The sequence below is a fragment of the Schistocerca nitens genome, chromosome 2, assembly GCF_023898315.1.
Source record: "Schistocerca nitens isolate TAMUIC-IGC-003100 chromosome 2, iqSchNite1.1, whole genome shotgun sequence".
Taxonomy (NCBI): domain Eukaryota; kingdom Metazoa; phylum Arthropoda; class Insecta; order Orthoptera; family Acrididae; genus Schistocerca; species Schistocerca nitens.
The window spans coordinates 1,171,158,451-1,171,184,378 of record NC_064615.1 but is presented as its reverse complement, the minus strand read 5'-3'; the positions used below and the strand labels follow the sequence as shown (position 1 = coordinate 1,171,184,378).

The 25,928-nt window shown below is 45.0% G+C and overlaps 1 protein-coding gene across 1 annotated transcript in view; it reads right to left on the bottom strand.

Annotated features, from left to right (window-relative positions):
• Positions 1-25,928, bottom strand: part of LOC126235632 (PDF receptor-like) — a 368,747-nt gene that overhangs the window by 29,714 nt on the left and 313,105 nt on the right. The window contains exons 8-10 of the mRNA XM_049944344.1: positions 23,077-23,197; positions 21,289-21,358; positions 10,553-10,638 (exon numbers count right to left, since the gene is read on the bottom strand). Coding sequence (XP_049800301.1) covers positions 10,553-10,638; positions 21,289-21,358; positions 23,077-23,197 — 277 coding nt within the window. The remainder of the gene's footprint in view (positions 1-10,552; positions 10,639-21,288; positions 21,359-23,076; positions 23,198-25,928) is intronic.

Sequence of the window (25,928 nt, the reverse complement as noted above, 5' to 3'; positions counted from 1 at the left end):
GTATGTTTGTAGGTACATCCGCTGGTATTTGTGGATACTGTAGTGATAGCAGTGAAGAAGGAATAAGTTAAGACGTCATAGTAGATGCTGAAATCGTATAGCCAAAATGTAGTAAGCTGTAAACCACCTTCCTTTCATTATTTAGCCCGGGAAGTAAAATTACGTGTAAAGTTAGTTGAAAGTCGCCAACTGCTCCTGTTCTGAAACAATGGATGAAACTGGTCTGGGTAATTTGAGCGCCGTGAGTTAACGTTACCCCAACAAAAAATATGCTTCAAATGGCTCTGAGCATTATGGGACTTGCTGCGGTAATCAGTCCCCTAGAAGTTAGAACTACTTAAACCTAACTAAGCTAAGGACATCACACACATCCATGCCCGAGGCAGGATTCGAACCTGCGACCGTAGCGGTCACGCGGTTTGAGACTGTAGCGCCTAGAACCGCACGGCCACTGCCGCCGGCTTACCCCAACACATTTACAGTTTTGTACTTCAGTGTTCGGCTTTTTTTGTTCAACTTGTAATGTAAGACTGTATGTCCTCACGGGAAGATTACGACAGCGTTTCAAATTTTAATATTCGGTCAACAATTATATAAAGCACGGAAATCAACTTTTGTTGTCTCAGGAAGCCGTTATACAGTCAACCTGCAACTGTAACAGTGAAGTGCACACAATGCATGGTGCTAGTTATTTACTGCTACAGATAGTCTTGTGGAATGGGATGTACACTTTTTAAACATCCTGTACTAGCCAGACATCTTTGTTTGACTGTTACAAAAATAGAAAACAAATTTTCTTCGTCAACTGAAGGCCCAGTAAAACAAATACGCCGCAGATACGCAATGTGATCGAAAGTATCCGGACACCTGGGTGAAAATAACTTAAAAGTTCGTGGCAACCTGCATCGGTAATGCTGCAGTTCAGTATGGTGTTGATCCACCCTTAGCCTTGATCAAAGCTTCCACTCTGGCACGCATACGTTCAATCAGGTGCTGCAAAGTTTCTTGGGGAATTGCAGCCCTTTCTTCACGGAGTTCAGCGCTGAGAAGAGAGAGGTATCGATGTCGGTCGGTGAGGCCTGGTACGGAATCTGCGTTCCCAATCACCCGAAAGGTGTTCTATAGAACTGATGTCAGTATTCTGTGCAGGCCAGTCCATTACAGGGATGTTATTGTCGTGTAACCAGTCCGCCACAGGCGGTGCATTATGAACAGGTGCTCGCTCGTGTTGAAAGTTGCAATCGCCATCCCCGACTTGCTCATCAACAGTGGGAAGCAAGAAGGTGCTTAAAACACCAGCGTAGGCCTGTGCTGTGATGCACGCAAAACAACAATGGGTGTAAGCCCCCTCCATGACAAACACGACCACGGCTTAGCACCAGCGCCTCCGAATTTTACTGTTGGCACTACACACGCTGGCATTCGCCATAGCTACAACCTGTCATCGGATCGCCACATTGTGTACCGTGATTCGTGACTCAGCACAACTTTATTCCACTCTTCAATTGTCCAATGTTTACTCTCCTTACACCAAGCGAGGTGTCGTTTTGCATTTATCGACGTGATGTGTGGCTCATGAGCAGTTGCTCGGCCTCAAATCCAAGATTTCTCACCTCCCGTCTAACTGACAGTACGTGTAGTGGATGCTGATGCAGTTTGGAATTCCTGTGTGATGGTCTGCATAGAGCTCTGCCTGTTACACATTACGACCCTCTTCAAGTGTCGGCTGTCGCCGTCAGTCAACAGACGAGATCGGCCTGTATGCTTTTGTGCAGTACATGTCCCTTCACGTTTCCACTTCACTATCACATCGGAAACAGTGGACCTATGGATGATTAGGAGTGTGGAAATTTCGCGTACAGCCGTATGACGCAACTGACACCCAATAACCTGACCACGTTTGAAGTCCGTGAGTTTGTAAATTTGTAAATTTGCGATATGGTCTTACGGGACGAAACTGCTGAGATCATCGGACCTTCAGCTTACGCACTACTTAATCTAACTTAATCTAACTGACGCTAAGGACAACACACACACCCACGTCCGAGGGAGGACTCGAACCTCAAACGGGGGGAGCCGCGCGTACCGTGGCCAGACGTACTAAACCGCGGGGGTATCCGCGCGGCAGTCCGTGAGTTCCGTGGAGCGTCCCATTCTGCTCTCTCACGATATCCAATGAATACTGTGGTCGCTGATGTGGAGTACCTGGCAGTAGGTGGCAGCACAATGCATCTAATATGAAAAATGTATGTTTTTGGGGGTGTCAGGATACTTTTCATCACATTTACCCGTATTGTCGTCAAGTTTATATTGCTTTTAAGTTCAAGTCAGATTAAAGTATCTGTACTTTAATAACGATTGAACCCACGTCTTAAAACTGAAGCTACCTCATTAGTGTATGCCGTAATTGCGGCATCGGCAATGCCTATCTCGTTGTTGCTTCATCAAAAAATAACGCTGCATTTACATATATCCCTGTAATGGGTCGAAAAAAGATGTTAATAATGGAATTATAGATAGGTCACTCATCTGTTACATTTTACGTGGACAAGAGAACGTCAGCGTCATTGCCAAAACAATTGTAATTAATTACAAATGCTTTCCTAAACTTTCAGGTGGCTCAACGGCGCTTATTAACGCCAAACGGGCAACTACTCTAATAAAGCTACAGACTATCTTTGATTAGTGTAGCCTTTCCTGTAAAATTATACTACTTTATTTGTTTCAAGTTTGTTTTCCACTTCATTTAAATACACATATAAGGGTGCTATAATCTTAGCAGTTACCACGAGCGTTGGCTAAACTATTTCGAGCTCTTCCCAGCCAACAGACGGTAAAAGCCAGAATAAAATCCGACGGAGACTGCTCAGTTTCCCAGCAAGTAACAGGACTGCTAGCTTACTGAATGTGGGTCGCTCGATTAGCTGTGATTAAAACTTGGAAATGGATACTGCCGTTGCACTGAGATTTAAAAGCCATCAGCGAGCAGTAGTTTGACTGATACCCCGTTTGCTATATTCAAAGTAGATGAACATTTGGAAAAACTCTTTCTGCTTGCCACTTATTTCCAACTTTCTCTCTGTGAGGATAGATATTATCTAAGCGGCTTTTGGAAATGAACACGATATTTCAAATCTGCTAATCTGAGAGCTTACCGTTTGCAATAGCCCGTGAGCGATTTCAAAGGTTCGTTCAATACATTCATAATACATTGGTGTTTGAGATATATTCAGGCGACATTATCGTCAATGAAAGAACGTTGCATATCACATGCGTTACCAGCGTGCTCTTGCAAAGGTTCACCTCATAACCCAGTTCGTTTTGTCATACAGGGTTACCCAGTGAAACGGGAAGATTTAAATAAGTAACCAATTCTTTAATTTAATGGTTATAAATATAAAGTACAAAGGTAGCCATTTACTGTACAATAAGTAAAAAATTTTCCTTGAATATAACATCTGCCAGATGTCCTCCATTGGAATCAATACACTTCTGCAGCCGGGCCTGGAAGTTTCCCATGACATTTTGCAGCATATTGACTGCTATTCCTTCAATTCCGTCCCTAATTCGTTGTTTTACGGCTGGGATAGTTCTTGGTGGATCGATCTGAAAAACTCGTGTTTTTAAGTAACCCCATAGCAAAAAGTCGCAGGTTGTCAAATCTGGAGAGCGATGGGGCCAAGGGATAACCCACATTTCGGGAAATGACGCCGCCTGGAAACAAAGCATTCACAGCATTCGTGGCAACTGTTGCAGTGTGACTTGTTGCCCCATCTTGTTGAAATATTGTGTGTTTATTCATTGGAAAACGGGCGAGTTCTGGCGCAAGAAAGTTCTGGATCATCGCAATGTAACGCACAGAGTTAACAGTCACAGCACTTCCATTGATATCCTCGAATAAAAACGGGCCTATGATCCCTCTTGCCGACATTGCGCACCAAACCGTCACTTTTTGAGCATGAAGAGGCGTTTCATGAAGTGCGCCAGGGTTTTCCTCCGACCAGTATCTGAAGTTTTGTTTATTAACGAAACCAGAGAGGTGGAAATGCGCCTTATCGCCCATCCACAAGTGGTGTACTTGGTCGTCATTTTCTTCAAGTGTTCTGGCCATTTCATCACAAAATTGTAACCGTTTCTGATAGTCACCTTGTTTGAGAGATTGCGAAATCTGTATTTTGTACGGGTGAAAATTTAAATCTTGACGAAGGATCCTTCTCACCGAAGTGTTACTTATTCCAAGATGTAGAGCATGTTGCTTGGCAGATGGCCGTGGACTTTTGAGCATTGCCTGTTAAACAGCAGCGATGTCTTGAAGGGTTCGAACGGTTTTTGCACTCCCACCTCCTTTTTTAGACATTGATCCAGTTTGTTCAAGGTTGTTTATTCACGAACGAATTGCGTTATCCGAGGGAACAGGCCTGTTGTGCGGTATGTTGAAATGACGTCGAAAAGCACGTCGCGTTTTCACCAAACTCTCACCATTCGCATAATACACTTTCACCGCGTAGCCGCGATGTTCACCCGTCCAACGATCCATCACAGCTAAATGGCGGGACATGCAGGTAGAACGGAGACGGCCGCCATTACCCCCACCACTCACATTCCAGCTGTCAAGGCCATCTCCAAACTGCCCGTTTCCCTGGCTAACCCTGTAACTTTTTTTCCAATTGCCCATTGTGTGTCTATGTTTTATTCTCTGAAAACACAAAAAGGGTACAGTCTACTCAGCAACAGCTCCAGAGGTTAAATAAAATCTGGGTGAACTACGAAAATCCTTCGGGAACGTCAGTATTACCTCCACTTGAGTCCCAACTCTTTTGTTGTTAAGGAAAAGTGTAATACCCTGCTGACGTACTGCCCAGGAAAGCTAGTGAGTTATCAGTTAGCTAGCTACGAATTCCAGAGAATAACTGTACTATTTCTTTTTTCTTTTTTTTCGAGGGGACGAAGGACGAGTTAGTTCACAGGACACGTTTACATGATTACCTTTAACATCAACAACCAAACGAAGCCCAGGTTGGAATGTCAACATTACATATCTTTTCTCTATCTTTCCTTAATATTGTAGACAACATTATTCTTTAGTCCTACTCAAGTAACCAAATTTAAAACGTTGTGTTTTTTCATATGCTACCAGCTTGTAAATAAAGATTTGATTATGCAATATACGGTGTTCTGTAGAAGAACTGATGTTAGTTTGGATTTAAAACTTGCTTTGTTACCAGTCAGACATCTTATGTCATTGGAAAAAAGATCAAGAATCTTTTATTGACGAATATTGAACTCTTTTCTGAGCCACCAACATCTTTAATGAAGGGTGCAAAAGGTCACTTTTCTTTTAGTGTTGTAGGTTGGATATCAGTCTTCTTATCAGACTGTAATGCATTGCTTGGAATGATGTACTCTGAGGAGCCACAGAAACTGGCACACCTGCCGCTACACGAGTTGGCATCAACTGGACTAATGTCTGAAGTAGTGCTTGAGGGAACTGACACCATGAATCCTGCAGGTCTGTTCCTAAATCCGTAAGAGTACGAGGAGGTGGAGGTCTCGTCTGAACAGCACGTAGTACAGCATCCCAGAGATGCCCAATAATGTTCGTGTCTGGGGAGTCTGGTGGCCAGCGGAAGTGTTTGAACTGAGAAGAGTGTTCCTGGAGCCACTACGTAGCAATTCTGGAACGGCCGAATCGACATGATTGGATGGAGGTGATCAGACAGGATTTTTACGCAACATGTTATCACTCATCAACAATCCAATGTCGGTGTTGACGGGCCCAGGCGAGGCGTAAATCTTTGTGTCGTGCAGTCATCAAGGGTACAGGAGTGCGCCTTCTGCTCCCAAAGCTGAAGTCGATGATGTTTCGTTGAGTGGTTCACACGCTGACATATGCTCATGGCCCAGGATTGAAATCTGCAGCACTTTGTGGGATTGCACTTCTGCCACGCTGAACGATTATTTTCTTTATCTGGCTGCAGCGATGTCGGAGATTTGATGTTTTACCAAATTTCTGATATTCCGGTACGCTTGTGAAATGGTCGTACGGGAATTTGCCCACTTCTTCGCTTCCTCGGTGACTCTGCGTCCCATCGCTCGTGCGCCGACTGTAACATCACGTTGTAACAGCAGTAACCGATCTAACAACTGCGCCAGACACTTGTTGCCTTATACATGCGTTGCCGACTGTAGCGCCGTTTTCTGCCTGTTTACGTATCTCTGTATTTGAATACGCATGCCTATACGACTTTCTTTCTCGCTTCACTGTATTTCGTAGTGAACTGAAAAATTCTCCTCTCAGACGGGAAATTACATGAAGATTAATAACGGAATGGCCCTATACTGGGTACCGGACTGTAGTGAATTGAGAATTCTTTGATCTCTTGGATGGATTGACATGCAGATTGCTACGAATCTATATTGCCCTGCGTTGAGCTCCAGAGATTAAGCGGCATCAATAGTCAAGGAAACTCAAACAGCAAAACGCTAAGCGATTAAGGGGTTGATAAGCAAATGGAACAGATTGTTTAAGTGAATAAATCGTGAAATGAGAGCATTTATTGTAGTAGCGTTTACACACAAAACAAAACAAATTATCACAAATTTCAGAGCCGAATTGACTAAGCGTGGAGATGACTAATTTGTTAAGGGGAATGAGGGGGACTGAATCATCTCACCTAGGTTCATATTTGTTTATCGTGTGGTGATGACGGCGGGAGGCGCTGATCTGGACAACCCGTCACTTCGAAGCTGTGCAGTGGCGAACCGGAAGCTCTCTTAAGTAGCCCGCGGCTGTGTAGCGAGGGCCCGCAACACACTAGCCGGGTGCCATCGTAGCGGAAGCAGCGTTTTCATGGTGTTGGAAGGCGGATGGTAGGCAATGTGGCCCTTAAGTCCTCTCGCTTCCGCGCTGTCTCATTGTCTCCCCTCTTTCCTTCTCGTCACTCTCCTAAGCTCACTAACTACTCGAAATTTTCTCCTCATGGAATTGTCACTGGCGGACTAAATTTGCAATGCTGGCCAACGCTTATCGCCGTCTCGTGACCACGGCTCCCAGTGATAGGTGGAACTCTCCTAGCTTGCGTGGGATACTGTGTGACTCGAGAATAGGCATATTTCTCCTGTTGTCACTGTCATGGCTATTCCCAGCATTGATCGCACATTATTCGGATGTTTCTCTGCATTTCTAAGTTGCTGTCAAAGTAACCACACTCGACTTCTTTGTAACGGCTATCCCTGCATAAAGCCCGGACATTCTCAGCTTCGTCAAAGAATCTGTTGATATCTCTTAAGCATGCATATTTCTTCCGTAGTTGTTTAGGCTCACACGCCTCCCTGTGTGATTTCTTGGCTCTTTTATGTCTATGCTCTGCACCAATGGCTACAGGGGTCCATCAATTTCCGGCAATCTTATCAATGTCCACCAGGCTCTTTGCAATGTGTCCAGTTTTAAGCGAGGCGAGGGCATCCTCCAGCCGACCACCTGAGTGATTACACAATGCATGAAACTTCCTGGCAGATTAAAACTGTGTACTGGACCCAGACTCGAACTCGGTATCTTTGCCTTTCGCGGGCAAGTGCTCTACCATCTGAGCTACCCAATCACGACTCACGCCCCTTCCTCAAAGCTTTACTTCTGCCTGTACCACGTCTCCTACCTTCCAAACTTTACAGAAGTTCTCCTGCGAACCTTGCTGAACTAGCACTCCTGGAAGAAAGTATATTGCGAAGACATGGCTTAGCCACAGCCTGGGGGATGTTTCCAGAATGAGATTTTCACTCCGCAGTGGAGTGTGGGCTGATATGAAACTTCCTGGCAAATTGCCCGCGAAAGACAAACGTCCCGCGTTCGAGTCTCGGTCCGGTACACAGTTTTAATCTGCCAGGATGTTTCATATCAGCGCACACTCCGCTGCAGAGTGAAAATCTCATTCTGGAATCATCCCCCAGGCTTAGGCTCAGCCATGTCTCCGCAATATCCTTTCCTCCAGGAGTGCTAGTTCTACAAGGTTTGCAGGAGAGCTCCTGCAAAGTTTGGAAGTTAGGAGACGAGGTACTGGCAGATGTAAAGCTGTGAGGACGGGGCGTGCGTCGTGCTTGGGTAGCTCAGATGACAGAGCACTTGCCCGCGAAAGGCAAAGGCTCCGCGTTCGAGTCTCGGTTCGGCACACAGTTTTAATCTGCCAGAAAGTTTAATATCAGCGCACACTCCGCTGCAGAGTGCAAGTCTCATTCCACAGAATGTATCTCTGGCACTCGTACTAAGACGTCTCTGGCTTTCCCATCTTCCTGGTCACTGGCACTGTGAGTCGACAAAAGTGGGCCCCAGCGGAGGTATCAGAATACCATGTTTTCGTCACTATATACAGGTAAACATGTGGAGCAATTTATCCTGTTTTCTGACTCCTGTTGACATGTTACATCAATTGCTGGTGTAACTGTTTACGATACTGCAGTGCCTGTGTTGTTCAGAGGTACAATGCAACGCTTGTGGACAACCATCAGCTGTCTAATGTAATAACGACAGTGAAAATTTGTACTGGACTGTGACTCGAATCCGTATTTCCCACTTATCGTTAGTGTTCGCCTAATCATTAAGTTATCCGTGTACGCTTTATGGCCAGGCCCAAACTTCCATATGTCATCAACCACGTTACTACAACCAGCACTTGTACGTCCATCATGTCTATTCCGATACAGGTGAGACTATTTAGTCGTACGTTGCTCAGTGTAGGTGGATAAATATGATACTGCAGTGTCTTCACTGTTGAGAAGTACAATGCAATGCCTGTATTTATCAGCCAAACCGAGCAAATGACTTTTAATTAAAATGTCTCCCAAGCACAAGACTATACATAACAGAAGTACGAGCGCAAAAAAAAAAAAAAAAAAAAAATGGTTCAAATGGCTCAGAGCACTATGGGACTCAACTGCTGTGGTCATCAGTCCCCTAGAACTTAGAAATACTTAAACCTAACTAACCTAAGGACATCACACACATCCATGCACGAGGCAGGATGTGACCCTGCGACCGTAGCAGTCGCGCGGTTCCGAACTGAGCGCCTAGAACCGCTTGACCACCGCGGCCGGCAGTACGAGCGCACAATGTAGACTTATGGTAGACGACATATTATGGAAGTTTCGGTCAAGCATGCTGGGGTAGCCTAATGGGAAGGAGACCACTCGCGATAGGTGGGAAATACGGGGTCGAGTCCTGGTACTGCATAAATTTTCACTGTCGTCATTCCATTATATAGCTGATGGTTTGTCATATTCGAAACTGCGAATACATTTTATGTTGTACAGAGTTAAAAACAGCCTTTTTTCTCGAAATTTAGCGAGATTCCGTTTTCATACAACAACTTGATACAAAGGATACTAGGAACCTTTAGCATTACAACTGTACTTATTTAATTTTTTCAAATTTATTTTCGTCACTTTGAATACACCTCTCCATCCTCCAAAACCAGTTCCTAAACCAGTCCCCTCAAGTTTATGTAGGGAGCAAGACACAATCGTTGTCCCAAGCCCTCAGGAGCTCATCATTACTTGAAAACTGCACTCCTTCCAACTAGTAATTCTTTGAGGAACATAATAAAAAATTTATTTGCTTTCTCTCTAATAGGATTTTGCGGCTCTCTAAGAGTTGTAGTACGGCGTAACCGCCATCCTGTTAAATGGAGGCCGGATAAAATCAAACATTCAATAAAACGTGCATCGAAGGCACTCACACCTTTGTAGAAAAAGAAAACTTTCGAAAATAACTCGCTACTATAATGGGGAAAGAGGTGCCCGCAATCACATATCTGCTCCATAAAAAATTTCACAGCCTCATAAGGGACACAGAATTACGATTAGTAACAGAAGTTTTTAGACCTTACGTGCGCCGGCAGATTTCGTTTTGCTCTTGACGGATGTCGAGCATGACAGTTTCCGGCGGAGAGCGAGAATACACTATGGCAACACTATTCGTTAACTGATACAGAATCCATGGATCCTCATGAGTTTTCTTATTACACAAGGACAACGGTCAACGTCGAAGAAACCTTGCACACTGGTTCACCTCGATAATTAGTTCCTTACGAACGCGATGAGTCTAGATTCTGTTGACTTTTCATATTATGGAGGATTTTCTTGGCAATATTTCTCGTCTATACCTACAAAACAACATCCATTATATTCTCTAAATTCTTCTAATGGTGCGCTGAAGATTAAATTTTTTTGTTCTTTAACATAGGGCCGATGAGAGCGCCTTCCCACTAAGCGAGGTCCTCTATAAATCTATTGGCACCACTAAGCCAGAGTAAACATCATAGCAAACAGATGTACTGGTATTTGAATTTAGTTTCATTCATGCAGTTACCCGTATAATTAAAATTCTGTTGCAGATCAAACATGCTCAAAACTGCAACTACAAAATAGTAAATAACATTAATAGAGAGTAAACTGAAATGTTCCATAGAAGCAAATCTCATATTCACATATGAGATTCGATTAAATTTTGATGTACTTTATTAACAGGTGGCGGTGGCATATACTGACTAATTTTACTCACCTGGCCTGCTCTATTTCGCTGGTGCGACTCTGCCGCAGTTTGACCACCAGCACACGGATGATGTTCAGCAGAAACAGGAAGTTCAACTGCAGACAAGAATTCTCTAGTAAATATAACATGTGGTTCTGCTCATACAATACATTTAAAAACCTCCGAAGCCTCGTAGATGACGCTGAGACAAGTAATTTAGTATAAGACGCAGATGTCAGCAAATTCTGCGGAAGTGGTTGAGAAATGTTGAGTATGTGCAAAGTACAGTACAACAAAAACCTATCGCACTTCGTCACAACTAAATGAGTCGAGGCCCACGAGAAAGACAGGCCGCGGTGCGTTCGTCACGAAGACAGGTTAACTCGCACCTGGTCATGTAAGTACTAACGAGAATGACTTCTACTGGAATTTGCTATTATGAAGTCTTACTGATTTGCATTACTACTCGACATATAAGGTATATCGGCTTGTTTGTAACATTTAGTCTCTTTTGCTTAACAGTTCTCATTTCATGCAAGAAGTGGTGCCTTATGCAGCTGATGATCATTTTGACATGATTTTAATTTTGTTGTGCCCCAATACAGGCGTAACGAATTATTAGTACGCCTATGCACTTTCTATCATTGTAGGACTAATAACAATAAAATTCCATAGTAACGATTTCGGAAGATGATGCAATTCTCGTTTGTACATACACTAAGTTACGAGTTAACATGTGTGGGAAAACAGATTTTCTGCTCAGTTGAGTGAGCGAGCAAGCTCGGCCTACCTTCGTGACGTACGCGCCGTGGCTTGACTTTCTCGTGCGCCTCGCAAATCAGCATAAGCTTCCGAAAAGCGTCGTCACCAGTGAATGACCTACGACTTCTTCATTAAATAATATCTGCCCACAAAAGAAGTGACAGAAGGGAACACATAAAAAACAAGAACAGCTTTCTCTTAGTTACAGCGACTAAAATAATTTTGTACCTCCTACGTTCACAACGCATCACATTTAGAAGAGGTTTTCAAAATTTGCATCACGTACTCGAATGCAAGTATTGCATCGCGCAACAATCCCGTCACTCCCATTGACAACCGCTGCACTTGCGGCGAGGTACGTCATCTGGTGACGTGATATGTTCAACATTTATTTCTACTTTTAGGGTATTTCCCGACATTTGCGACCCTGTGTGTCTTGTATTGAATTATATGTCTCATCGCCATCTTCGACACTTACGGCGTTTTTAAATGTTAATAAGAATCACCCTGTACAGTTTAACGGTAAAAATTTGATGATACTATATTGATACAATTTAGCGACTGTGAATGTTGTTTACATCAATATTCTGAAAACTACGGACGGAACTACGCGGAAGACTTAATTTGCAATAGTCTGTATCGACACTCGATCACAGCTGTAGACAAAAAGACTAGTAGTGTACTGGACAAAGTGAGTACATAATCCATGCCTTAATCCTTATTAGTATTGTAAATGCGAAAGTATGTTTGTCTGTTACGATTTCGTGACCGAACTGCTGAACATACATGTGACCCAAAAGTCTGTTAACATTGGAAAATTCAATACTTCACGGCATAACGTAGTTAGAGAGGTAAATGTAGACACATATGCTTCAAACGACATGGGATTTTATTGAAACAAAAGAAAGTACATAAAATTAGCTACAGATGGAGCTTCACTTGATCCAAAAGCAACAATTAGCATAACAATTGGTTTTTAGCAAAGGCGACATCAATTATAACAAACGCTCAATTTGTTGGCCACTACTGATCAACTGTACCTGTATTTGAGGAACAATGCTGTTATCAGCACCGACAGCATGTCGGTAGGTATGGTGAGAAATTTCGCTCGGAATTAGTCTTTTAGCACTGCTAATGAGTTCGGATGATCGCGGTGGATTTGCGAATTTAGATAACTCCACAACCAATAATCATACGGATTGAAGTTTAGAGCCGGCCGCTGTGACCTAGCGATTCTAGGTGCTTAAGTCTGGAACCGTCTTGCTGCTACGGTCGCAGGTTCGAATCCTGCCTCGGGCATGGCTGTGTGTGATTTCCTTTGGTTTAAGTAGTTCGAAGTCTAGGGGACTGATGACCTAAGATGTTAACTCCCATAGTGCTCAGAGCCATTTGAACCATTTTGAAGTCTAAAGACCTGGGAACCCAAACGTGACGGAAGTGGTGACTTGGCACGCGATCCTCGCCAGGCTACGTGCACAAGAGACCTTCCACACGTGCAGCAATATGGCGGAGAGCGTCATCCTGTCGTACCTTCCAGCAGGTGCGACTGTAGGCTTTCCCTGTGTATACTGCTGATGAAGGTTTCTCGTGTCTCCAGCCGGGATGTAGCGTTGATGTATCTCGACGTTGCGCCAGAAGATGGGTAGTATGACACTTCCCGACACCTCGCGGTATACCAACGCTACCATCAGGCTGCAGAGCCGAGAAACCTTCGTCTTCCAGCAGGTGTTTCTCAGCGAGGCTATGGATGATGTGATTCTGTTGCAAATGGACGTGCCTCGCACCCGTTATGCCAATAGTTTTAAAATCAGCACCCAACATTTCCTCGAAGAAAAACTGTCGGATCACGACTGATGTGGTAAATTTACACCACAATGTTACCTTCCCGTCATGCAAAGAGGTTTCCAAGACAGTTCCTGGATTTTCGGTAGCCCAAATACTGCCGTAATACTTGTTCACCTGTGGCGTCACTGACGTTTTACCGTCCAGCGCCATCTGCTGGTCGAGTTTTGCACTCGGTTTTGGTTTCAGTCAAGCGTCAATGTCATTTCAGGCAAGTGTGTCAAGTTCTACCTGCTCACTACATTATTCCGTGAATCAGTGCCGTTTTCAAACATTAACAGACTTTTGGGTCACCCTGTATGTTGATGAAATTTAATGTAGAGATAGCTTGTACTCTGAGGAATTACAGAGGATACCCCAGTAAGTAAAATGAAATAGGCTGGCGCTCATCACGAATTATGTTACCCGAACATGCAGATACGTGAGGAGCCCAGACATTTTTTCACGTATGATGGCTTACTCACCATGTCTCATCATATGAACTGACATACGAGCGCAGCCGCGGGTCACAGCTAGTAAGTTGATATTAGCAGCTAATAAAACGTTCTACGCCATACCTAGTGTAAGGAAAATTACAAAGACACCTAGTAACTAAATCAGAGGGCCGCAAAATTACAAACAAATCCGTGTGTGTGTGTGTTTGAGGTTTTCGGGCGCTAAACAACGTGGTCATCAGCGCTCAAACGCATAGAAACAGGAACACATGCAGTGAAGGGACGAAGACGGACAGCGAACAAGGAGAACGGCTAAAAGACACAGACCTGACGCAGTTACAAATCCTCACATACAGAGGCAAAACAAGAGGAGAAGAAACGCACTAAAAAAGGAAAGGAAACACGAGGAAAAGAGAACAGCAATCGAAGTGAAACAAGTAGGTAATCGTGACTGGCGGACCTCTTACCTAAAACCTGGGTGAGCCAGTCACCCAGCAGCACATTAAAATCCTCTCCCTAAAATCCGAGGCAACAAATTGGACAGGACACAAAACCGTAAGACCTTAACCACAGTCATTGCATCGTCTTGCAAAATAGAGGGCAAATCCGGTGGCAAGGAAACTACCGCCCTCTGGTCAGAGAATAAAGGACAGTGAAGTAAAATGTGGCAGAAAGTTATCTGGACGCCACAAGCACTGCAGATTGGGGGGTCCTCCCGCCGGAGTAAAAAACCGTGCGTTAAGGGACTGTGCCCGATGCGGAGGCGAGTGAGGGGAACCTCATCCCGCCTGCATGACTGGCAGGACGTACGCCATGGCCGCGTGGTGGCCTTGACCAAACGCAGCTTATTTTCACCGACTGCCAGCCACTCCTCTTCCCATTGACGCATAACACGAAAACGCTAAAGTGAAGTAACAGCATGGAGGGGGACGGCACATTCAACAACGTGAGGGAGGGAACATGCATCTTTGGCAGCCACATCCGCCAGTTCGTTTCTCCTAATACCCAAGTGCCCCGGCACCCAGCAGAAAGAAACATCCTTCCCCTGCCGTTGCAGGTGGAGTAGGGCATCATGGATGTTCTGGACGACCGTATCCGCTGGGTACAAGTGTTGCATGGTCTGAAGGGCACTCAGGGAGTCAGAACAGATGAGAAACTTAAGACTGGGAACACATCTCATCTGCTCCAATGCCCGCAAGATTGCAAACAATTCAGCATCAAAGGTGGTAAACGCCGCAGGAAGCCGTAACTAGATGACTCGATCAGGGAAAACAACAGCACAACCAACAGAGTCCCCCTGTTTAGAGTCCCATAGTGCTCAGAGCCATTTGAACCTGTTTAGAGCCATCCGTAAATACTGGTACATGGTCGGGATGCTGGTTTAAAATATCATAAAATAAGGAGGTAAAAACAAACGCAGGAGTGCAGCTCCTCCGGTACTCTGACAAGTCTAAAAGGACGCTGGGCCTCTGGAGCAACCAGGGAGGCAGGCGAGTAAAACCTAGTCGTTGGGGGGGCACACGCTCCACACCAAGGGACTCAAGCAAATGTTTGGCACGAATCCCAAATGGTCTCGTTGCCCTGGGACGACAGGAAAAGAGACGTTCCAGAGGCGGTCGGGCAACGGTAGGGTACGCAGGGGAGGTAGGACAGGCAAGGAATTGACACACCCGTCGCACCATGAGGAGTTTCCGCCGGATGGCGAGCGGCGGTTCTCCTGCCTCAGCACACAGGCTGGGGATGGGACTGGTACGGAAGGCACCAGTGGCCAGCCTGATACCCTCATGGTGTACTGCGTCAAGAATCTTCAGATACGAAGGCCTCGCTGACCCATACACGGTGCATCCATACTCAAGACGCGACCGGACGAAAGCCCTATAAAACTGCAGCAGACGCTCCCGATCTGCTCCCAAGGACTAGAGGGTAGGCAAAAGAAACCTGTCCTGGAATAAACTTCATGCACCCTAAGGCAGGCAACCTAACTCTCGTCACTTGCAATACGGACAAGTGATGTAGCTTTGTTGCCTGTTTTAAAACGCTTGAAGTATTATATGGGTCACTTTTACACAGCTTGTCAATTGCTAACGAACAACCGTCACTTGTTAAGAAACAACTGCCAGTTGCTACACAAAACTGACAATTGTTACAGAACACATCGCCAATTTTACTAAACGGAAATTTAGAGGGCGGGACGTGCTAACTGCTGCTAAGCTTGTGCACGAACGCGCTTTGTGCCTTCGGCGGTTGATGCAGTACGGTGTTTGACGAAGCTTGTTGTGGACATGATTAGTTTGGTATACCATGTGGTAGGGCAACACGTCTGCAAGACTTCATCTGACTGCTTACTATCGTGGACGATCAGTTGGACGCCTCCAAGCCGGTCAAAATGTCACTACTGTGCTCACAGTAATGGGTGTGACCAAAGACGCCATCTCGCGATTAAAAACGGCAGTTGAACGTGGAAATACTATGTAAAATAATGACGGTGGTCGTACGTGCTACACCACACCGCAACCGGATTCATATGCAGCTCTAGGAGCGGAAAGGAACTAACGTGCCACTCCAAGACAGATCGCTGGAGACATTGCAAACACCACCTGTACACGCGTCTCTGCCAGAATCATTTCACGGCGATTAAATATGTTCGGAGTCGTGTTAAATGCATCTAGCTTCAGTCAGAACATCACATCATCGCCGAGAAAGACTTCGTTGGTGTATGGAGCATGCTGGTATGGGCCAGCAACAATGGTCCAGAATGGTGTTCTCCGACGACTCCCGCTTCACTATGGCAAGTGAGTGGGGTCACTATTTAGTGTGGAGAGAGGGGGAACACATTACACCAATAGAATGTTCATGAACGTCAACGATGTGGCCTCTGTACTATATTGCAGACAATTTAGACACATGAGTGTGTCAGAGGAAAAACAAGAGATCTTAAATAACGCAAACGATGATCCAGCCCAATGGACACATTTAAATACTCTAGGAAATACAGTATCCAGTGCACTTTCTACCGAGTCTGTACGGACAATGTAACACAAGAGAGCGAGTGAATGACGCAGGCGATGAAATTGTTGAAGCCACCGATAATGCAAACCAATCTTATATAGAATAATTCGCGACAGGCTTTCAGCCAGTATCAGTCATATGTAAACTATAATGAGAAGGAGAAATACACTGATGGAAAAAATTAGCAACACCAAAAAGCAATTAATGTAGTGTTATGCAATTTCGGGAATACATCTGTCTATGTAATATGTGTAAGTGTTAACATTGCAAGATCACAGGTCAACGAAAATGTGAGACAAACCATGGAAATTGTGACATGCTGGTAGCCCATGCAACTGCCAGAATGTAGAATGCGAGCGTCCACACGTGTATTCATTGTATTGTACAGGTGCCGAAGGTCAGTTCGTCGGATAGACTTCCATGCCTGTTGCACCTGGTCGGTCGATACAGAAACGGTTGGTGCTGTTTGGGATGACGCTGAAGTTTTCGTTCAATGATGTTCCATGTGTGCTCGATTGGAGACAGATCTGTGCTCGGGCAGGCCAAAAGCGACATGTCGACACTCTGTAGGTCATGTTGGGTTACAGCAGTGTTATGTGGGCTAGCGATACCCTGTTGAAAAATATCGTCTAGTTTGGTGTTCATGAATGGCAGCACAACTGGTCGAATCACCAGACTGACGTACAGATGTGCAGTTAGGGTATGTGGGATAACCAAGAGAGTGCTCCTGCTGACATGCCGAATCTCACACCATACCATAACTTCACATGTAGGTCCAGTGTGTCTAGCACATAGACAGGTTGGTCGGAGGCTCTCAGCTGGCCTCCTCCTAACCAATACTCAGCCATCACTGGCTCTGAGGCTGAACCAGTTTTGATCAGAAAACACAACAGACCTCCACCCTGCCCTCCAATGAGCTCTCTCTTGACATCACTGATGTCGCAGATGTAGGTGGTTTGGGATCTGTGGAATGCACTCTACAGGGTGTCTGGCTCGGAGTTGTCCTTGAAGTAACCGATTCGTAACAGTTCGCTGTGTCACTGTGGTGCCAACGGATGTTGAAACTGCTGCTACAGATGTAGTACGATGCGCCCTGGCCATACGACGAATATGATGGTCACGGAGACGTACGGACTCTGGTCTTTTTGTGACCGTACAATCTCGTGACCACCGCTGTCAGGAATCATGTGCAGTAGGTACATTCCTGCCAAGTCTTTCTGCAATATGGCAGAAGGAATATCCAGCTTTCCGTAGCCCTATTACACGACCTCTTTCATGCACTCTCAAAGGTAGTGACATTTAGGACCGTTACAGCGTGTATTTAAAGCAAACGTGATTTTCATGCTCATAGCGGTGCGACTAGTGTCATTTAAATGTTAGTGGCACAAAAAACTGAACAGCTTTCGTTTATACCGCACTACCCCTTCTCGGTGTTGCGATTATTTTCTCAGTCAGTGTGCATGGAGCAACTGATACGTTACATTTTAGATGATTGTTATTTTATCAGAGTTAGAGAAATGGCACTATATCAGCAGTTTTTGATGTAAATTAGTAAATTAAAGGCAGCAGCCCAACATAAATGCAGGGCTAGAAACTCTCCCAAGCCCTGCTCTATTGTTGGTTTAAGTGGCCAGAATTTCTTTTCTGTTATACACTGACCTATAAAGAAAGTGAAGCACCAGGATGGGAGGCGGAAACAGAACGAAACTTCCCTGGTGGATTGAGTATGTGATGTTATTTCAGTGATTACAAAATCGAATCAAATTTACAAAGAACTTCAGAGTGTCAGTCTTCTTTTCCAAATGACGTTGCATTCTCTCTGACCTGGATCCGTGCAGAGTTTCGGTTGGGAAGAGTGTCACTGTCCAGAAGTCGTTGTATTCTCTCCTAAGGCAATTGGTCCTCGTGTGATAGATGTGGTTTTATATGCTTTATACTGGCAGTGGGATGCAGTTAACGGATGAGCTGGTCACACATATGTCCTGTAGGGGACAGATCTTGGTATTTTGTTAGCCGTAGAAGTCTAATGCAGACAATTCAGACACACATGCCATTTGAAAACGAGTATCATCGTGTTGAAAAATGGCACCACAATACTGTTACATTAGAGGTGATAGTTGATTATACAGGCTGTCGATAAAGTACTGTTCCGACTTACGAGCTCGCTTAGTTACTACTAGACTCGATTTTAAAGTAACAGACCCACACCCGAACGCCAGTATTAATACTACTGTGCTTCTGTAACCTATGGGAAGAATGGGACCTCCCCCAGGTCACAAACATACTCGCTGATTATGGTCACCCGGGGTAGTGAAGGATCGCGTTTCATTGCTGAACACAATGCGACACCGTTCGTCAGCAGCCCATGCTTCCCGGTAACGGCACTAACCAAAACGTTGCGCTTCTTTTGTGGTGTCATCGACACGATACACGTTCCGGCTGTTGTTAGTCTCCTGCTAATGGTGCGGGATGACGCATTCTATTTCACGGAGTCTCTTCCTTGTTCTCGGATGACAAGCGCACGTGCTAACTGATTACGATGTGCTTGGTGCACAAAAAGGCGGTCATCCATTCCGGTGGTCAGACTCTGTTGGCCAGAAACTAGACTGCGTGTATGCTTGCCATCACGTTCTCATGCAGCCCAACGGTACCGGCCGACTGCCGTGTCATCCTCAGCCCGTTGGCGTGACGGGATGCGGATATGGAGGGGCATATGGTCGGTACACCGCTCTCCCGGCCGTATGCCAGTTTACGAGACCGGGGCCGCTACTTGTCAGTTAAGTAGCTCCACAGTTTGCCTCGTAAGAGTTGAGTGCACCCAACTTCCTAACAGCGCTCGGCAGACCGGATGCTCACCCATCCAAGTGCTAGCCCAGCCCGACAGCGCTAAACTTTGCTGACCTCACGGGAACACGTGTTATCACTGCGGCGAGGCCGTTGACAAACATTGGAACCACTGTCTCATCCAAATGCCCAACAAATCTGGATACTATCGTGGGCTTCACAGTGATCGCTCAACGTCTGACGGTTGTTACGCCCGTTGTATATGCATTACGAGGCCTGGTAACAACATTAATACACTCTGGTGGCTATCAGAGTGAGTTGCAACGGTAATAATTTACACACCCACCGGTGGTGTCTCGTTTTCTTGTTGTACTGACATTCGACGAAGTTTTCTAGGTGCCTTAAGCGTTTTTGTGAGGCACTATATTTCCTATCGCGTTTATTTTAGTTCTCAAAAAATCCATGCCTTTCTTTTCTCTTCTCAAAGAATATCTCAGTAGGAATAGTTAAGTGTAACTTCAGGTTATTAAATACTGTTAATGTTAAAGAGCATAAACACATTCAAGTTCACATGATTAACTGATGCTGGTTAATTATTTATGGGCCTGCGCTGCTAACCAATACAAATGTTCAAATGGAAATAAGAGAGAACTTTGACTTGTCATGTAATTGGCATGGAAAAATAATTAAATAAAGATTTATATGGCGATAGATAAATAACTCCGAAAAAGTACTAATTGTCTTATTTTATCTTAATTAATCGACTGTGGAAAGGCATCGAACGAACAAACATAAGGATTTCACTTCATGATGAAGATCACTAAAGACGACGCACGAACATGGATTAGGGAATATGGAGAATGAAGTCTGCCGTGTCCATTCGTCAGAGGAACCAGCCCAACATTCACCATTAAGCCGTTAGGACAACAAAGGAAAACTTAGATCTAGATGATCGAACAGTGATTTGAGCCTTTGTCCTCATCAACGCGATTCCTGTTTATTAGCGCTGCTCTGCTTAGCTTAGTCGAAGGAATCGAAGTCCGTTCGCCCAAGAACAATAGGATGGGTATTAAAAGAGCTATAGCATTTGACAGCAGGCCAGCACCACGTAACGTACTGAAAGTGACGAGTGAAAACGGATCTGCTGTATCATATTGCGTAACAAATGAGGTACTGAAACAATTGCCTAATAAAAGCCATTCAATACTTTTCATTCCCAAGTGTCTCTCAAATGGCAAAGACCACAAACTTATGGTAGGAAGTCTATGGTCTAACGCCGAAGTACTGAAATACTCCTCAAGCGTACTGAAGTAGGTTTCTAGACGCATGTTCCTAATTGAAGCATTCTAATTACGTTTGGTTCTTCCCAAAGCAACTAGATTCCGTACCCTAGAGCTTGGTAATCATAGAGTCGATCTGATCTGTTCCTTTGTCTTTTGATCAAAAGCAATCACACGACTCATACACATACGTCCGTTCTAAAGTATTAGTAATTCCGCACGCAAAAGACACAAAATGCATTGGTCATCACCAGTAAATTTTCAGTACGGTCTCTACTTTCTTGCAATGTCGTTAAACTAAAAGGTGAACTACTTTCCGAACATACGTCGCCCAAAATCTCATTTCTTGATGATAATCATTCATTGTGCGCGACAGTCTGCCGGATGCAGTTATGGGGGACACAAAGATTTCCAAATTCAACTTTTGACAGCGCATGACATGGAATCCATTTAGCAGCTACGGGATAATAGTCCATGGATGTTTTACGTATGTCTGCTTAACCAATATGATGAAATATTTTCGTTGAAATCACTTAATTTCTGTCACATGTTATCCGTTAAATGAACAAGTAAATAAAACAAAAAACAAAAAAGTAGGAGAAAATAAGGTAAGTCTAGTAAAATGTGTTAGTGTCGTACTAAACTCTATACTCACCACTATAACGCCAAGGCGGGGACCCTCCAGAATCCAGAAGTATGGCGTCAGGTTGTAGCCCCACCAGCACCTGAAACAAAGTGTGAAGTGGGGTTCTTCTTTGCTCTGTAGCGTGCAGGTCCTGGTTCAAAAATATTTAAAGATTAATCCTAATTCGCCCGATTTTAATACACAATTGGCTTCATAGCGATGTATCGAAGGAAATACTCACTATCAAATATAGAAATATGTAGCTCTGAAAATATTACATGTATGACGCTCTTTCTTAAACAGAACGTTTCGCAGGGGTATAGTCATGAGCGGAGCGGTCGCGATTTGCTTTCAACGTAGAGACATTCAGCTTCGGAAACTACTACTTGTAGGAGATTAAAAATATACTTGCCGATTATTCAGGTCTGAGTGTGTAATGCCATGAACAGCCTTTGTGGTGCCAGAGAAACTATCCGTCAGAAGGCAGTGTATTTGTGGTATGGGTGACCTCTTATTCCGAGAGTGAAGCCAAGAAATTACATTCGTGACCATGTTTACTATGGTGATCTATTGTCAGCTGTGATGAGCTTCGTATGCTATTACACATTTTAACTACTTTAAGCTACGCTACTGTCTCGGCTAGTTACGTGTGTAGCAGCAGAAAATCTCAGAATAAGTGCATTTGAGTCATTTATCTAGTTTGCTGAAAACCATTTCTAAAACAGGAAATCTAAATAGCGACGGCCAGCCGCTGTGGCCGAGCAGTTCTAGGCGCTTCAGTCTGGAACCTCGCGGCTCCTACGGTCACAGGTTCGAATCCTGCCTCGACATGGAGTGTATGATGTCCTTAGGTTAGTTAGGTTTACGTAGTTCTATGTCTAGGGGATGTAGTGGTTAGAGCCATTTGGACCATTTTCCAATAGCGACCGTTTGTAGCACGTAAACCCCTAACCGAATCCAGCAAAAATGCAAGTGCCACAGCATCTCATGAAAGCACATGATAATTATTGTAGGAAAAGTTGTGAGTTAATGAATACACTAAACCCAAATGCGATAGATAAACAGTAGAATTTGCCAGCAGATTAGTTATATAACTTGGGCGTGGTAACGATGAATAAACATCGACTTGAGTAGCTCACATTCTTTCCGAGCAGCATCTCAGATGCACATAAGAAATTATCTTCCACATTCCCTTGAGTGTACAGAAGCGTATTATACAGACAGATTCAGGTCACCACGTGATCTGAGTCAAGTAAAATGTGAACAAAGGAAGTGATTACAGACGTGAAATCTGTACACAATACAACAAGAAAATGGCAAATTTTTTATCTAAACTGATTTCTGTCACAGTTCCCAGTCGTATGAAAGCTGTTGCAGTGTTTGGAGGTGCCTATGACCTCATCATAATACCAACGTCTGCTCCCATATGCATTCATAATCACACTAGACAAGTGTCTGCAAGAAATGTTTGCTGCATAGAGCTGATGCTGGTGCCGAACAAGAAAGAAGTGCATTTGAAAGTTCCTGACATTAAAACTCTGCCGGACCGGGACTCGAATCTGGGGAATCATCGCCTTTCGTGGGAAAGTGTTCTGCCAACTGAGCTACCCGTGCACGACTCACTCCCCCTCGTCGCAGCTTCACTTCCTCCCGTACCACATCTCCTAACTTTCTTCCAAGAGTGCTAGTGCTGCAAGTCAGGCACGTGTACTTTTGCGACGTTTGCGAAGTTTGGAAGGTACGGGGAGTGCTTCGGCTGTTACTGTTGTGGTACCTCTAGCAGCAGCAGTGTGTGTGTGTGTGTGTGCGTGTGCTGACCTGTTGGAGCCGCCGTACCGCACGGCCGTGGTGACGGCCCACGCCGCAGTCATCAGCACCGGCACGCCCCAGCCCAGCAGCGAGTAGGCCACCAGGTAGCTACCCTCCTGGAAGACCGTCACTGGAACAAACACAAGCAGTGCACGCGTTGACAGATATCTCCTACTGTTCTGTATAAGTTTGGAGAACATTATCACTAGTCACCGTATTGCTGTTGCTACGATGTAACCTTCACTGTCAAGACTAGTTTCTACACCTACATGTACATACACTACTGGACATTAAAATTGCTACACCAAAAAGAAATGCAGATGATATACGATTATTAATTGGACAAATATATTATACTAGAACTGACATGTGATTACATTTTCACGCAATTTGGGTCCTTAGACCCTGAGAAATCAGTACCCACAACAACCACCTCTGGCCGTAATAACGACCTTGATACGCCTGGGCATTGAATCAAACCGAGCTTGGATACCGTGTACAGTTACAGTTGCCCATCCAGCTTCAACACGATACCACAGTTCATCAAGAGTAGTGACCGGCGTATTGTGGAGAGCCAGTTGCTCGGCCGCCATTGACCGGACGTTTTCAATTAGTGAGAAATCTGGAGAATGTGCTTGCCAGGGCAGCAGTCGAACATTTTCTGTATCCAGAAGGGCCTGTACAGGACCTCAAACGTGCGGTCGTGCATTATCTTGTTGAAATGTAGGGTTTCGCAGGGATCGAATTAAGGGTACAGCCACTGGTCTGGAATGTATCGTCCACTGTTCAAAGTGCCGTCAATCCGCACAAGAGGTGACCGAGACGTGTAACCAATGGCACCACATAACATCACGCCGGGTGATACGCCAGTATGGCGATAACGAATACACGCTTCCAATGAGCGTTCACCACGATGTCGCCAAACACGGATGCAACCATCATGATGCTGTAAACAGAACCTGGATTCATCCGAAAAAAAAAGACGTTTTACCATTCGTGCACCCAGGTTCGTCGTTGAGTACACCATCACAGGCGCTCCTGTCTGTGATGCAGCGTCAAGGGTAACCGCAGCCATGCTCTCTGAGCTGATAGCTCATGCTGCTGCAAACGTCGTCGAACTGTTCGTGCAGATGGTTGTTGTCTAGCAAACGTCCCCATATGTTGACTCAGGGATCCAGACGTGGCTGCACGATCCGTTACAACCTTGCGGATAAGATGCCTGTCATCTTGACTGCTAGTGATACGAGGCCGTTGGGATCGAACACGGCGTTCCGTATTACCCTCCTGAACCCACCGATTTCATATTCTGCAAACAGTCATTGGATCTCGACCAACGCGAGCAGCAATGTCGCGGTACGAGAAACCGCAATCGCGATAGGCTTCAATCCGACCTTTATCAAAGTCGGAAACGTGCTGGTACGCATTTCTCCTCCCTACACGAGGCATCACAACAACGTTTCACCAGGCAACGCCGGTCAACTGTTGTTTGTGTATGAGAAAACGGTTGGTAACTTTCCTCATGCCAGCACGTTGTAGGTGTCGCCACTGGCGCCAACCTTATGTGAATGCTCTGAAATGCTAATCATTTGCATATCACAGCATCTTCTTCCTATCGGTTAAATTTCGCGTCTGTAGCACGTCATCTTCGTGGTGTGGGAATTTTAATGGCCAGTAGTGTATATACTCCTGTGTCCACCAAGCGGTATGTGGCGAAGGGCACAATTCTGGCCAAAGTCATATCCCCCCCCCCTCCCCCTCTGTTTCACTCGGGGATCGCGCGAGGGGAAAACGACTGTCTGAACACCTGAGTACCCGCTCTAATTTCCCTTATCTTTGATTGGTGATCATTGTGCGACTTGAAATTTGGTGGTGATAATATATGCTCTACATCCTCGGCCCAGATCGGATTTTAGAATTTAGTGACCAGCCCCTTCCGTTAAGCGCGTCGTTTATTTGGAAGTGTGTCCCTCTCCAAACGTTCTATGAGATTTGTAACGCTGTCGCGATGGCTGAATTTATCAGTCACGAACCTAGCCGCTCTTCTTTGGACCTCCTCAATCTCTTGAATCAGACCCAACTGCTGACGGTCCCATACAGATGAGCAACACTCTAGGACTGGACGAACTGAAGTATTATAAACAATTTCCCCTATTGAAGGACTGCATCGCTTCAGGATTCTACCAATATACCGCACTCTAGAGTTCGCCTTAGCCGTTACTTGTGCAACCTGATCGTTCCATTTGAGATCATTTCGAATAGTCACACCCAGATACATGAAGGATGTTACCGCTTCCAAAGACTGTACTCGTACGTTAATGGGAATTTTTGCTTTGTTATACGCAGTAGGTTACACTTACTAATACTGAGGGATAACTTCCAGTCATTACACCACGCATTTATTTTCTGCAAATCCTCATTGATCACAACTTTCGCGCGATAATACTTTCCTGTAGACTACAGCATCATCGGAAAACAGTCTAATGCCGCTGTCAATACACTCAACCAGATCGTTTATGTAAATCGTAAAAAGCAGCGGACTTGTTTCGCTGCCCCGGGCCACACCTGATGTAACGCTTGTCTGTTGAAGTCTCCCCATTCAGGACGACATACTACTCTCTGGTTACAAAACCCTCTATCCAACCGCATATGTCATCAGATTTTTGAGAGCAAGCGACAGTGCGGAACAGTCGAACGCGTTTCGAAAGTCGAGAAATATGGCATCAGCCTGGGAGCCGGCATCTAGAGCCTGTTGTATACCACGCACAAAGAGGGCCACCTATGTCTCACGTGACCTCTGTTTCCTAAAACTAACAGATCATTCTCAGTTGACTCATACACATACAGAAGTGCTAAAAGAGATG